The sequence below is a fragment of the Neomonachus schauinslandi genome, chromosome 12, assembly GCF_002201575.2.
Source record: "Neomonachus schauinslandi chromosome 12, ASM220157v2, whole genome shotgun sequence".
NCBI lineage: Eukaryota > Metazoa > Chordata > Mammalia > Carnivora > Phocidae > Neomonachus > Neomonachus schauinslandi.
In genome coordinates, this window is record NC_058414.1 from 90,987,704 (window position 1) to 91,001,719 (window position 14,016).

The 14,016-nt window shown below is 45.8% G+C and overlaps 1 protein-coding gene across 1 annotated transcript in view; it reads right to left on the reverse strand.

The window, feature by feature from the left end:
• The window catches only part of KIAA1549 (KIAA1549 ortholog), a 103,885-nt gene that overhangs the window by 72,300 nt on the left and 17,569 nt on the right, over positions 1-14,016 (reverse strand). Inside the window, exons 2-4 of the mRNA XM_021692837.1 lie at positions 9,000-9,064; positions 5,072-7,846; positions 972-1,060 (exon numbers count right to left, since the gene is read on the reverse strand). Coding sequence (XP_021548512.1) covers positions 972-1,060; positions 5,072-7,846; positions 9,000-9,064 — 2,929 coding nt within the window. The remainder of the gene's footprint in view (positions 1-971; positions 1,061-5,071; positions 7,847-8,999; positions 9,065-14,016) is intronic.

The following is a 14,016-nucleotide window of genomic DNA, read 5'->3' on the forward strand; positions in this document are numbered from 1 at the left end:
AAGTAGAAAAACAACAGAGCAAGTAAGGTAAAAAATAAACAGGTAGCTTTAAATGAAGGGGGAGGGCTGCATAGACAATCAAAATTTTATTTTAGTTATCCCTTTTACAGATCTGCCAACCGTCTCAAAAACAGCGTAAAATTACAAGAGCAAAAACAGCGAGAAAGAACAGCCAATAATACGAACTGAATAATGAGTTACAGAGAATTCAAAGTCGTTGTATTTGATCCACATGTGAAGGAACACTTATTCTGTTGAGCAGGGCTGTCCAAAAGAAGTTCATGAGCCACATATGCAGTTTTAAAATTTCTAGTAGCCACATTAAAAAACGTAAAAAGAAACAGGTGAAATTAATTTTATTTAACCCAATACATCTGAAATATCATTTCAACATGTGGTCAATGCAAAAAATTATTAGACGGTTTACATTTCTTTTTTCACTCAGCCTTTGAAATTCTGTGTCAGTTTTGCACTTACAGCACGTCTCAATTCAGACAAGCCCCGTTGCACGTGCTCAGTAGCCACATGTGGCTCGTGGCTCTGTTCAGGACGGTGCAGGTATAAAGCGTGGCTTTCTGACCTCATCAGGGGAGAGGAGGTAGGAGCACAGGGTCCACTGTGTATGGAAATCTATCTCTATCCCACTAAGTGTACAGAAATATGCACACACACGCACTCTAAAATCTAATTAAAATTCTAATCCGAGTCCTTTTACGTAAATCAAGGGAATCATCACGTCATCATCCCCAACTCTGGTCTTAGAGCCTTTTTGTTCCAATTCTGCCAACACATCCCTCCAGTGGACTACACCTGGCCTCAGGTGGGATCAGGGCTTCCCTGATGAAGCGATGTTTGAGTGGCTATCCCAGAATGAGCGGGTGTTCACCAAGAGAAGGAGGGAGGAGAGGATAGGGAGCGTTCTAGAACCATGACATGCCTTCAGCCTGAGCTCCCGAGCCACAGGCACCCACCTTGAGCTCCACCGCCCGGTTGAAGTGAATCCTCAACACCTCTTTGATGGACGTGATGATGTACTCCTGCACAGCTCTTCTGGCCAGCACTACAAACCAAAGCCAACCACCAAACGCAGTTTAGTTTCATTATGAATAATGTGGGCGTCACACTTCTGGTCCCCAAAGCAGAGCCTGTGCTCTGCCAAACTGTGACAGCCGCTGCCAAAATCATTTTGTAAAAATCAGGCCCAGACTATGAAAGAACAGGGGAACGGCTGTGGATCTGGACATTCCCAGGTGTTCTGTCTCTTGGCTATGCCCCTAATGGTAAAACACAAAGTTTTAAAACTCTCAGCAGTAATATTTTAAAAGACTTTAAGATGTTACTCAGCAAAACTAGATGACATCTTCCCCTGTAAAATGAGGTCTCCTACCTCAATTTTTCAATGCAGCAAGGGAAGGGTTTTCACCACTAATAACGGGGCGGGAAAGATTTTCACGATCCCCATGTATTAAAATTTTATGTAGGAAGTAAAATATTTCTTATAACAAAGTCTAGCTATATTTAGCTCTCCTTCCACATCTAAGAAATTCTATTTTAAAATGTGTAATAAGAGAGCCTCTTTCTCAGTATTTAGTAAACATGTCTTGCTGCTCCCCTTTCTTTTCCCTATTATTTTTTCTTTCCTCTTCCATTAACTTCTCATAATGCAGAATCTAAATACGTTTGAAATTATTATTCGGTTTTCTGCTTCCTATTCTTGATTTTTAAAACTGGAGACAGGGAACACCTGGGTGGCCCAGTGGGTTAAGCGTCTGCCTTCGGCTCGGGTCATGATCCCAGGGTCCTGGGCAGGGACCCCACTTCTCCCTCTGCCTGCTGCACCCCCTGCTTGTGTGTACTCTCACTCTCCCTCTCTGACAAATAAATAAAACCTTTAAAAAAATAAAACTGGAGACAGAATCGCTCTGTATCTTCCATTCTTTTTAAAAAAAAAACATTTAAGTTACATTCAGTTGTTTTCTCTACTGATCGATGACCTTGATAGTAAACACGGGAAAGGGCTTTTTTAATTCATAAGACCATTAGAACAAATGCAGACACCCTGACGGTGTCTGCTGACACACCAACGGCCAACTTGGCCTGGACTACATGGGCTCCAAGAGGACAGACTACAACATGGGTTTTAAAGGGAAGGACAAAAATGAGTGGGAAGGAAAAGAAGGGAAAAGGAGGAAGGAACGGAGGTACAGAGGGACAGAGAAATAGAGGGAGGGAGAGAGGAAAGACCGGAGGGAGGGAAGGAAAGATCTCAAAAGCTAAACTTGGGGAATGGAGAGACAGAATGGAAAATCAGAGACAGAAAAACCCAAAAGACCAAAGGAAGAAGTACACGTTGCAAGTAGCCCCATCTAAAGGGTGAACCATCCAAGTATTACTCTGAATAGTCTGCACGACCCACCATGAAAACCTACACCTTCTCTAGTTAATCTAAGTAAGATCTAAACTTAACGTCAGGGTATGAGCACAAGGGTCTTTGGGGGAAAAGGATCATCGACAACAAATATCTGTTTCTCCAAATATCTAGTTTGGGCCAAGAGAGGCGAAAGAGCCCTGCTGAGGAGGCCAGGGTTGGGCAGGTCCTGGGTAGAAAGCACAGCCTCACCCCCTAGAGGATAAACATGGTGAAGTGCTCTCTCAAGAGTCCACCACGGATCAGCGGAGGGCTTACTTTTATGACAGAGCTCCATAAAAAGAACCCTTTCAGAGGACAAGTAATCACCCCAACCCTCTCTCTCTGATAATTACTAAAAGACTAAAAGAAACCAAGGCCAAATCTAAATGAAGATTCTAAATGAGGTGATCCTTCCTAGGGCTCAAAGATAACCACTGAGAGCAAAAGATAGCATTCCTGTCCACTTAAAAATACAATGTAACACTAGGGATACTTACGCACAACTCCCCATATTTACTACAACTGTTGAAGTGTACATTTACAGTGAGTGAATTCTACCCCAAAAGCTATTGCAAATACTCGGATCCCTAACAAAGAACACCAAATTCATTAAATGTATATCCTCTATGACAGTTAATCCAGGCTATATATGTCTGATATTCTTAGAGATCTTCTAAAATGGTTTCTAATTATTTGTAGAAAAATTTGAAAAGACACATTACGCCTACAAGTATCATAAATGTCACGAAATCCAAGAAATAAAGAAGCTTTCAGTAGTTCTTTTAATAAGCTTCTTGTAACTGACCACTTTGTGGTTACTATGTAGTAATGCTATAGAAAAGGAAGAAAAGTATCATGTCTATGAGAAACTCTTCTCTCTCCTCTGGACTACTGTTTTCCCACAGATGAAAGTTCACCACTAGCTCCAACCTCATCTCCTAGCATAATTACTTCCTCCTCCCATTTCACAGTCTAATTACCAGCCAAGCTGAATGTTGTTGGGCTGTCTGATCTCTCCACCTGTGTTCACGCCTTCCACCAGAAGGACACTTCCCTTCATCTCCAGACGACAGCCCTCTTGAGTGTGCACCTCCAATTCACATCCTTCCAAACCCATCCCTCATCATCTATCTCAAAAGTCACTTTTATAGAACTCTGCTTCAACCATTCTTATCACAACTTCCAAGAAAACATGGCTTGTGTCTACCCTACTAGAATCTAAGCTCCTTGAAGGTCAGATCCATGTCATTCATGTAGATTACCCTCAAACCTTCTAAAGGCATAATTATTTGTCAAATGAATTAATAAATGGTTCCTTATTTAGGGGAGGGAGGGAGTTAAGAGAGTAAAGGCGGGCGCCTGGGTGGCTCAGTTGGTTGAGCGACTGCCTTCGGCTCGGGTCATGATCCTGGAGTCCCGGAATCGAGTCCCGCATCGGGCTCCCTGCTCGGCGGGGAGTCTGCTTCTCCCTCTGAACCTCCCCCCTCTCATGCTCTCTGTCTCTCATTCTCTCTCGCAAATAAATAAATAAAATCTTTGGGGAAAAAAAAAAAGAGAGTAAAGGCTTCAGCTTCTCCCCACGACCTCAGAGGGTGGTGGCACCACCATGATGAGCAGAGGATGCATGGCCTACCTCACAGCATGATCTCCTTCTCCTTCCTCACCTTACGTTTCCCTGTTCTTCTTCCTTCTCCACTCCACTCCATTCCTCCTCTACTTCTATCAACTTCTTTCCCCTTTCTTCATTTCTATCCTCCATTCCCACCAAAATCAACAACACACAGAGCCAGGCTGCACATCAATATTATATTGTATTTAAGTATATTAACAGGTCGCAAGACTTAACACGCAGCCTGTCATTCCTGATGAAGAACAAGCTGGAGAACCCAAACAAGCAGGCCACAGTCACTGGACATGTACAGATATGACGTCAAACGTGCTCTGATTTCACGAGACTAAAGCAGCTGGGCAGATACAAGGGAGGCTGCTGCTTGTCAGCCAGTCACTCGGGCTGTGGACCAGGGTGGAGATCAAAGTTTATAACTGAGATCAGACATTTAGCTGCTCCCTGTTTCTTTCTCGGAATCTCAGGATCTAAGTGACATTTACAAGAACACGTAGGGGCAAAGTGCTCCCTCCTTTCAAGGAAAAGAATAAGAAATTGTAGCGGTTGCCCTTACACATTTGTGCATCTGCTTGAGCTAAACACGAAGGTTTTTGTTTTAATCGTGCCATCTACGCATCCACCAGGCTATGAGTTCCAAAGGCAAAGATCCTAGCAAACGCTCCTAAGCCTCCATCTAAATCTTTTATCTCTCTTAGTGCTACTACTAATATGTAGCATTTTGTGAGTGTTTCTTATGTGCCAAGCACTGGGTTAAGTACTTTATGTGCAATGATGCATTTAAATCTTTACAATAACCCAACAACGTAGATGCCACAGTTATCCTTGTTTGACAACTGAGGAAACCGAGAGGTCAAGAGACTAACTGTCCAGAGAACTCACAGGAGAAAGGGGAAGGAGTGAGGGTTACCACCCAGGGGCTCCCTGGGGCCGAAGCCCCCGCTCTTTCCCAGGATGCTGTATGTCACAGAGGCATTCCATACAAGCACCTTAGAAAGATCACCCCAACCAAGAGGTGACTTGAAGTGGAGCCTTACCGGTTGTGATCAAATAGGCATCGGGAACTGTAATATCACACACATATGGCGGCTTGGTGGTGACCAGTGTCGGAGTATCAACAGTTGCTTCAGAAGTGGAGGTGGGCACGGGATGAAGGGATGGCGGGGGTCGCACCGAACTGCTCTCGGGGGGATTCTGACTCGCAGTTCTGCTGCTCGGGGTGCTGTCAACAGTACGATCAGGGGCAGCACTGGTGTTGGGTGAGGTGGGTTCCGTGGAGGTGTTCATTGGTAAATCTGTGGGTGTGAATGATGGGCCCACAAATATTGGCTCTGTAGGAAGAGGTGAGGGGACCACCTCAGAAACAAACGAGGATGCTGACGACAGGTACGCATCAGTGACCAGCAGTGTGGGGCTGGCAATGACTTTGGAGAAAGAGGGTAAGACAGGTGAGCGGTCATCCGTAGCACTGACTTCATCACTGGAAGGTGTTGGAGTTGGAGTTGGAAAGAGAGAAGATTCTGCTAAAATGGGTGTCGTATGGAAAGCAGTCAAAGGTGACGGGAAGTGAGTCCCAAGAGTCAAAATGTCAAGGGTGGGCTCAGACCTGGAGGGCACCAGGGTGGTGACCGCAGAGTCATGGGCAATGAGCGACAACTCAAAATAGGAGGTAGTTTCAGTGAGGGCTGAGGTAAAATGAGCTTCGGGACCTGTCGGGGAAACTGCTGCTGCTTCAGAGAACTTGAGAGAATCAGAAGAGAGGCGTGAGAGGCGCGACATTTCAGAGTAGCCAGGAAGAAACGCGAATGTACTTAAAAGAAGGTCTGAACTCGGCCGGGGCTGAGCAAATTCAGAGTTTGTGGAAATAGGAACGGAAAGCGGGGCGGACGGCGCACGGAGAGAGTCCGACAATGCGAGTGTCTCAACCGCGGCAGAGGACGCCTGAGAAACGAAAGCGGCCGCGGCACTCGCTGTCCCCAAAGTCGGAGAGGCAAGTCCTTCTGAAGATGAAGGGACCAGGCTGCTGAACTCCAGCGGTGGAGTTGAGAGAAAACCGGCTGCGGACTCCAGAGCCCGTCCAGTTTCATGTGCCGAAAAGTGGCCAGGCTCCGGGTCAGGGAACAGCGAAGGCTCCCCGGACGCGCCCGGAGCGGAAGCCGGAGAAGGCCGTGGGTCCCCGCGAGCGGGCGGGGGGCGGTTGTGGCCCGCGGTGCGCGGGACAGACGAGTCGGGCAGCACGCTGCTGATGACCCAGGGAAACCCCGCCGTCCCGCCGCCGCCTGGCGGTCCCGGCGTTTCGGGGACAGAGGAGGAGCCCAAGGGCGCAGGATCGGGTGACGCTGGCGCAGAGAGGTGGCCGCGGGAAGGAGGCACCGGGCCGGTCCCGACACTCCTCGCACCCGCCTCGGCTGAAACCCCACCGCTCGTTCCTGAGACGCCAGCGGAGGGAGAAGAGAGTGGAACTACCGGCCGGGAGGGGAAACGTGTATTGAAGTCCTGCGGCTCTTCTTCAAATTCTGGGAAGTCCGCCACTCTGCGGCTCGGCGGAGAGACGCCGCGGGCCTCCGGTGCGGTCACCGACAGGGTCTCGGCGCCGTCCCCCGAGCCCGCGTCTTCCCCCCCCGGGAGGCTGGCTGACGCGACGAGCCGAGGCGACGCCACGCGGCAGGACACGCACCCCGTGGACGGTCTGAGTGACGACAGCGGGCTCAGGCCGCGAGCGTCGTCCTCAAGGGCTGCGACGACCACTGCGTCGCCCGGCAGCTCCGACGTCTCACCGGAGCTGCCGGGGAGAAAGGGGTTAGAAGAAACATCAGCTGATGGAGGAGAAGAGGACACGGAGGCAGGAGAAGATGAGAACAAAGCCGAATTTGGGCTGCCGCCACTACAAGCAAGAGCCATCTGTGCCAGAGCTGCGGCAGGCTCTGTTCTAGAAAGGATGGTTCCTTCTAGACTACGACTCACAGCTGTGGTCGCCTCAGGGTATCTGGCCGTGGCCGTGGCTGTGGCCGTGGCCAGAACATCCTCTGGAGGCGGTGGGACCTCCGCCCAGGAGGGCAAAGGCTGCTGAGTCAGGCCACTGCCTAAGGGCAGAGGCTCTGCAGACAGAGAGCTAGAAAGAAGGGTTTCTGCCTCCTCCGTGCCTGAAGCCACAATCTCCGGCAAAGTCCTGCTCGCTGAGTGCCCGAGGGTTTCTGCCTGCTCCGTGCCTGAAGCCACAATCTCCGGCAAAGTCCTGCTCGCTGAGTGCCCGTAGGCGTCAGTAGGATAAAGCACCAAGTTCCTTCTAGGAGTTGGAAGCATGCCCTCGGATGTGGGAAAAGCTGACCGAAAAGCACTGAAATGACTGGGGGATTCGGTATACGTTGTTGGTTGTTGCATCGTGTTCTGCCACGCTGATGTCATCTGTTGGTCTTGTAAAGAAATAATGGGTGAGGATGGAGTCAGCGCCGGCGGGCTGACCGGGAGATACCGAATCGGAGAAACCACGCGGGAAGTGGTCCAGGGAGCTTCTGGCAAAAAGTTATCCATTTCATCATCCTCTCTGACCACCGCATTGCTCATCATCGACACATAATTTGCCACCAAGATGCTGTGATCTGCTATACTTTGGGTCATTGTTCCTTGGTTAAAAAAGATTGTATCAAAAATAGTGGCGGATGGAGATGATATGACGTGGAGAGAACTGCTTTCCTGGGACCCTGGGGCAGTTTCTGTTAAGGCCACATGTGCAGTGCTGTGCACCGTGCTTTTCTTCATCATGAGCTCCACGGAGGATAAAGAGAGGTTTTGCTGTTCCAGGAAGAGCTCATCTACAAGGGGAAGTAAAAGCTGGGTTAGTTGCAAGGCAATCAAAGTCATATTGCCAACACTGTTTCAAAATCTCCACTCACTGTGAATATGCACAACACACAGAAGTTAAACAGCTAATTGGGAGCCAGAAATTGCCAGAATTACATTCAGGGTAATATCTGCAAATATTCATAACTGTGAGCTCTTCCTTTACTTAAGCTTGTGTGTAAGCAGACATTAACATTTTTTTCTCTGACTTGCAAATGACACCACAGAATACTGGATATAGAGGAGGTCCTGGGAGGTTGTCTAGTCCATTCTGTCTCATTTATCACACAAGAAAGAGAGTTCAGAGAAGGTAACTACGTCAATTACATGACCACCGAGAGGTGAAGCTGGAATCTCAATATCAGCCTGTCTTGATTCCCAAGCCCACGTTCCTGCTCTTCCACAAGAGCCAGCTCTCAAGAGAAATGAACATGACAAGTCTGACAGCATCACTCACTCCCCAGGTAAGAGTTCAAAAGATCCTAGTTTAGGGCTGCCCACACTGAGGCCCCTGACTACCTCCAGGCTCAGCTCTCATCATTCCCTGCTCCACTCTCACACCTTCCTGACTACCTGCAGTTCCCAAATCCAAATTCCCTCTGGCTTAGCGACTCTGCACATTCTTCTCCCTCTGCTTGGTGTGCCCTTCCCTGGCTCTCCACTTGAATCACTCCCACTGGTCCGCAGATTCCACATAGACACCACCTCCCTCCTTAGTACTCTAAAGTTGAGTCCGTGCCTCTCCTGAGGCTTCTACCTGTCGTATCCCTTATCATCCCTCACTGAAATGAACTGTCCGCTCATCACACTGTGACCCTCTTGAGGACAAGGACCGTCAATCTGTTTTCCCAGTGCCTACCCCAGTGAACAACACATAGTGCAAGCTCAATAAGCATCTGTTAAATGAATGAATAAATAAAGGAGTGAATGGTGAGGACCGAGTTCTGATATGTGCCAAAAGCATCCTATCATCCTCTCAAAATTTTCATATTCTTTATCCTTGTCACAGCCATCATTATCACAGAAGTGGTTGAGGTATCTCCACCTATCATTCAAATACAGTGTATACAGAGGCAGGATCTGTAATGGCCCAAACCCCTATTGAAGACCCAGAGCACAGGGTACTGTCCACTGCAACAGAGGCTGGGGACTGAGCAACTATCATGACCCATAATAATACCCTCCTCTTGCTTATCCAAACAGTCCATCAGAACATGAGTGTGTGAAATACTATAGAGATCACCTTGAATTCACTCTTTTTGTTTTTTGTTGTTTTTTTTTAAAGATTTTATTTATTTATTTGAGAGAGAGAGTGAGAGAGAGAAAGAGTACAAGAGGGGGGAGCGGGAGAGGGAGAGGGAGAAGCAGACTCCCTGCCGAGCAGGGAGCCCGATGCGGGACTCGATCCCGGGACTCCAGGATCATGACCTGAGCCGAAGGCAGTCGCTTAACCAACTGAGCCACCCAGGCGCCCTCTCTTTGTTTTTTTTTAAGTAAATTATTTCTGTTCTATTCCTGGCAACGTGACAGACTGGAGATCTTGAAGTCTTCCCACATCGTAACACTTAATTATATGCTTAGTAACTATTCAAAAACATCCTTTTACATGACTGGATGAGCCTGCAAGACAAAAAGGGACATGTGCTAAACACAGGAGCAAAGAAGGAGATGGACTAGGAAGGTCATCAAGCACTACAGTCATTGGATAGAGGGATACTGGACCAGATAGCCTAATGGTTAGGCCACAGGGGAATAAGGGACGAGTGTTGGGTCTGAACAGGTAAAGAACCCAACTGAAGACCATCTCCAAAAAAATGCAGACCTGAGAAGGGCCATACTCTCAGGGAAAGAGTGAATCAGGAAGAAAAATACCCATCTCTCAGAGAACAGTGAGAAAAAGTGTCTGTCTCAACTCTGACTTTGTGCAGATATTTTATAAAAAGCATTCCCAGGGGGGTGAGGGTCTAAAAAAAAAAAAAGCATTCCCAACTTTGGAATCTATACTACTTGTGTGGTCCTAAAAACTGTATGTTTAGAATCATAATTTAAAGTGGACCAGGTCTCCAGTGTCTATCAGAGGTTAACATAAATCTTCTCCAGAAGAACACACTCGAAAACCAGGCATCAAAGTAGTCCTGCAGCTAGAGGTCCAATAAATATGAGTGCAAAATTAAAAATTACAAAACACACAAGGAAGTAAGGTACTATGAAAAAAAGTCAAGAGAAGCCCACACAAATAGTATCAGATCTGTAAAGACTTTAAGATTTATTTATTTGAGAGAGAGAGTGAGAGAGAGCATGAGTGGGGGGCAGGGAGACAGAGAGGCAGACTCCCCTGCTGAGCAGGGAGCCTGATGTGGGACTCGATCCCAGGACCCTGAGATCATGACCTGAGCCAAAGGCAGACGCTTAACCGACTGAGCCACCCAGGCGCCCCAAGACTTTAGATATTGGAATGTGAGCTACATTTTTTAAAGTGTTTAATCCACTTAAAATAATAAAGAGGAGACTGAAAACATGAGTAAGGGGCAAGAGGCTATGTAAAAATGGCCAGAAAGACTTGAAAAAGAATTAAAAGAATATTTAGAAATGAAAAAATAAAGGTGTGCCTAAGTGGCTCAGTTGGAGAAGCGTGCAACTCTTAATCGCAGGGTCATGAGTTTGAATCCCACATTGGGTGTAGAGATTACTTAAATAAAGTTTAAAACTTATATTATTTTTTAAAGATTTTATTTATTTGACAGAGAAAGTGGGAGAGCACAAGCAGGGGGAGCTGCAGAGGGAGAAGCAGGCTCCCAGCTGTGCAGGGAGCCCAATGCAGGGCTCAATCCCAGGACACTGGGATCATGACCTGAGCCGAAGGCAGACACTTAACCAAATGAGCCATCCAGGCGCCCCTAAATTTAAAAACTTTAAAAATATATATGAGTTAAAATTTTGAAACTCAATATGCAATACATAATAAACAATAAATAGCAATTTAGACATAGCTAAAGAGAGATTTAGTGAACTGGAAGATAGATCTGAAAATTACACAGAATGGAATACAGAGAAACAGAAAGATGAGAAATATTAAAAAGAAGTTAAGAAGTATAGAAGATGTGGGGTGCCTGCGTGACTCAGTCAGTTAAGCATCCAACCCTTGATCTCAGCTCAGGTCTTGATCTCAGGATCATGAGTTCAAGCCCCGCACTGTGCTCTGCACTGGGCATGGAGCCTACTTAAAAAAAAGGGGGGGGGGTGCGCCTGAGTGGCTCAGTCGGTTAAGTGGCTGCCTTCAGCTCAGGTCATGATCCCAGGGTCCTGGGATCGAGCCCCACATCAGGCTCCTTGCTCAGCAGGGAGCCTGCTTCTCCCTCTGCCTGCCTGCTGCTCCCCCTGCTTGTGCTCTCTCTATCTCTCTCTGTGTCAAATAAATTTTTAAAAAATCTAAAAAAAAAAAAAAAAGTATGGAAGATAGAATGAGACAGTCCAACATACATTTGATAAAAGTTTTTAAAAGAAATAATAGAGGGAGCTGGGTAAGACAATATTCAAAGAAACAGTGCTAAAAATTATCCAAAATTAGTAAGAGACATAAATCCTTCAATTCAGGAAAACAAAGAAATCCCAAGCCACATCCAGGGTCACCTGGGTGGCTCAGTCAGTTAAGTGTCCGACTCTTGATTTCAGCTCAGGTCATGATCTCAGGATTGTGAGATTGAGCCCTGTGTTGAGCTCCACAGTGGGTGTGGAGCCTGCTTGGGATTCTCTCCCTCTCCCTGTGCCCCTCCCCTAAATAAACACATACATACATACATACATACATACATACTCATATCTACACAGATGATGATACTACAGAACACCAAAGACAGAGAGAAACTGTAAATGAGTCAGAGGAAAGGACTGGCAATTAATCACCATCACATAACTACTTCCCAGAACTAGGAGCCAAGTGACAATGAAATAAAATTTTCAAAGTACTAAGAGAAAATATCTGACATCTTAGATTTGAATAACCAACAATACTCTCTATTTGTTAAAATAGGGACATTTTCTGATAAACAGAAAGTGATTATACCAACAGAAGACCTTCAGTAGAGGGGCCTCTCTAAGCAAGGATATACTTCAAAAGGAAAAGTAATTACCCCAGAAGGAAGATCTGAGAAGAAAGAACAGAAGATAAATAAATGATAAAGATATGGCTAAGTCTAAACAATACTGATGGTATAAATGAACAATACTACTACGTAATTTGTGAGGTTAAAAAACATACTACAGAATTACTATAGCTTACTACGATCCCTCAGAAACTGAAAGAGGGCATCCAGAGGTATTTGTGACTCATTAGCAGAAATGGAAATCAAGATTAAGACAAAAGTCTGTGAATAGATTTTGTGTGTATACACTAAAATTAGTACATGATACTTAGTCATATATTTATTTAGACAAAAGATTTCTAACTGGTTCCATTAGCATTTGAAAGTCATAAACTTACACCAGCTATAACCTGCTTATTTAAAAGGGTCACACTCCTTTTTATGTAATGTGACTTTTAAAAATGAATAAATAAAGGGCGCCTGGGTTCTTCAGATGGTTAAGCGTCTGCCTTCGGCTCAGGTCATGATCCCAGGGTCCTGGGATCGAATCCCACATCGGGTTCCCTGCTCAGCGGGGAGCCTGCTTCTCCCTCTGCTTCTCTCTCTCTCTCTCTGTCTCTCATGAATAAATAAATAAAATCTTTTAAAAAAATAAAATAAAATAAAAATGAATAAAAGAAGGAAAGCTTTTCTTAGAGATTTCAATATTATTAGGCATTTGTTGTCTTCCTTACAACCTCACTCTAAGATTTCTTGTCTATGTACTTTTACTATTTACCTGTCATATTCCAAAAATGGGCAAAAAAGTAACCATGATGCTTCTCACAACCATGGTAAAGTAAGTTGTAGCTGTTCTTTTCCACAGTAAAGGGTAAACGGTTATAAATCTATTTATAGTAATAAAAGTAATAAAATCAACATTCCGTCCACCTGTGTAACATATAGATTTGAAAGTTCTTCTAAGGACAAATCATTTTATGTGTGCTTTAAAACTCTGCTATGGGGTGCCTGGGTGGCTCAGTTAGTTAAGCGACTGCCTTCGGCTCAGGTCATGATCCTGGAGTCCCGGGATCGAGTCCCGCATCGGGCTCCCTGCTCGGCAGGGAGTCTGCTTCTCCCTCTGACCCTCCCCCCTCTCATGTGCTCTCTTTCATTCTCTCTCTCTCAAATAAATAAATAAAATCTTTAAAAAAAAAAAAAAAAACTCTGCTATGATCTAATTTATTTTGAAATATAAGATCTGAATAGAGAGCATGATCCCTTTTAAAATGAATCAGAAACATATTTGAAAATGCACTGGAAGACTACAAGAGATAAAACAGCAAAGAAAAGCAACATTTTTGGGCTAATTTATAAGCCCAAGTATCTGATGCCAGTTAGAATTCAATCCACCCTGTTTACAAAGGACATGGAACAGAGAAGGCAAAGTGGTCAAAAAGATTAAAAATTCTCTGCACAGTAAAAAAGAGGAACAAACACTTCCCACTAAGAAATGTGAGGTATGCCTAGCTGTGATGCGGTTTGTTGTTTGTTGTTTTTTGTTTTTTCCTCCCTTTTTTGGCCAAGCCCCAGGACAGAGAAACCAGCTCTGAAGCGACAGCAGCTGGGATGCCACGGGAATTACTTCTGTAGTTAATTCAGGAAGAGGTTAGAAAACCCAAGTGAGTCTCTCCCAGCAGAAAAGCCTTCATAGACTCTAATTTCAAGCCCTGGAGATCAATTTTCAAGTTCTAAAGTGTTAGTTCACCCGAGTGAAAGGCTGTCTCTGTGCCGACAGAGAGAAAGGCAAAGGGCTAGGGAGATACCCGTGCTCCTCAGACTCCGTGCACGGGAATGAGGTGGGGGTCTTGTTAAAAGGCAGGCGCTGGGGGCGCCTGGGTGGCTCAGATGGTTGAGTGTCTGCCATTGGCTCGGGTCATGATCCCGGGGTCCTGGGATCGAGCCGCATGTCAGGTTCCCAGCTCAGCAGGGAGTCTGCTTCTCCCTCTCCCTCTGCCTCTCCCTCTGCTTGTCCTCTGTCTCTGTCTCTCTCTCTCTCAAATGAATAAATAAAATCTTCA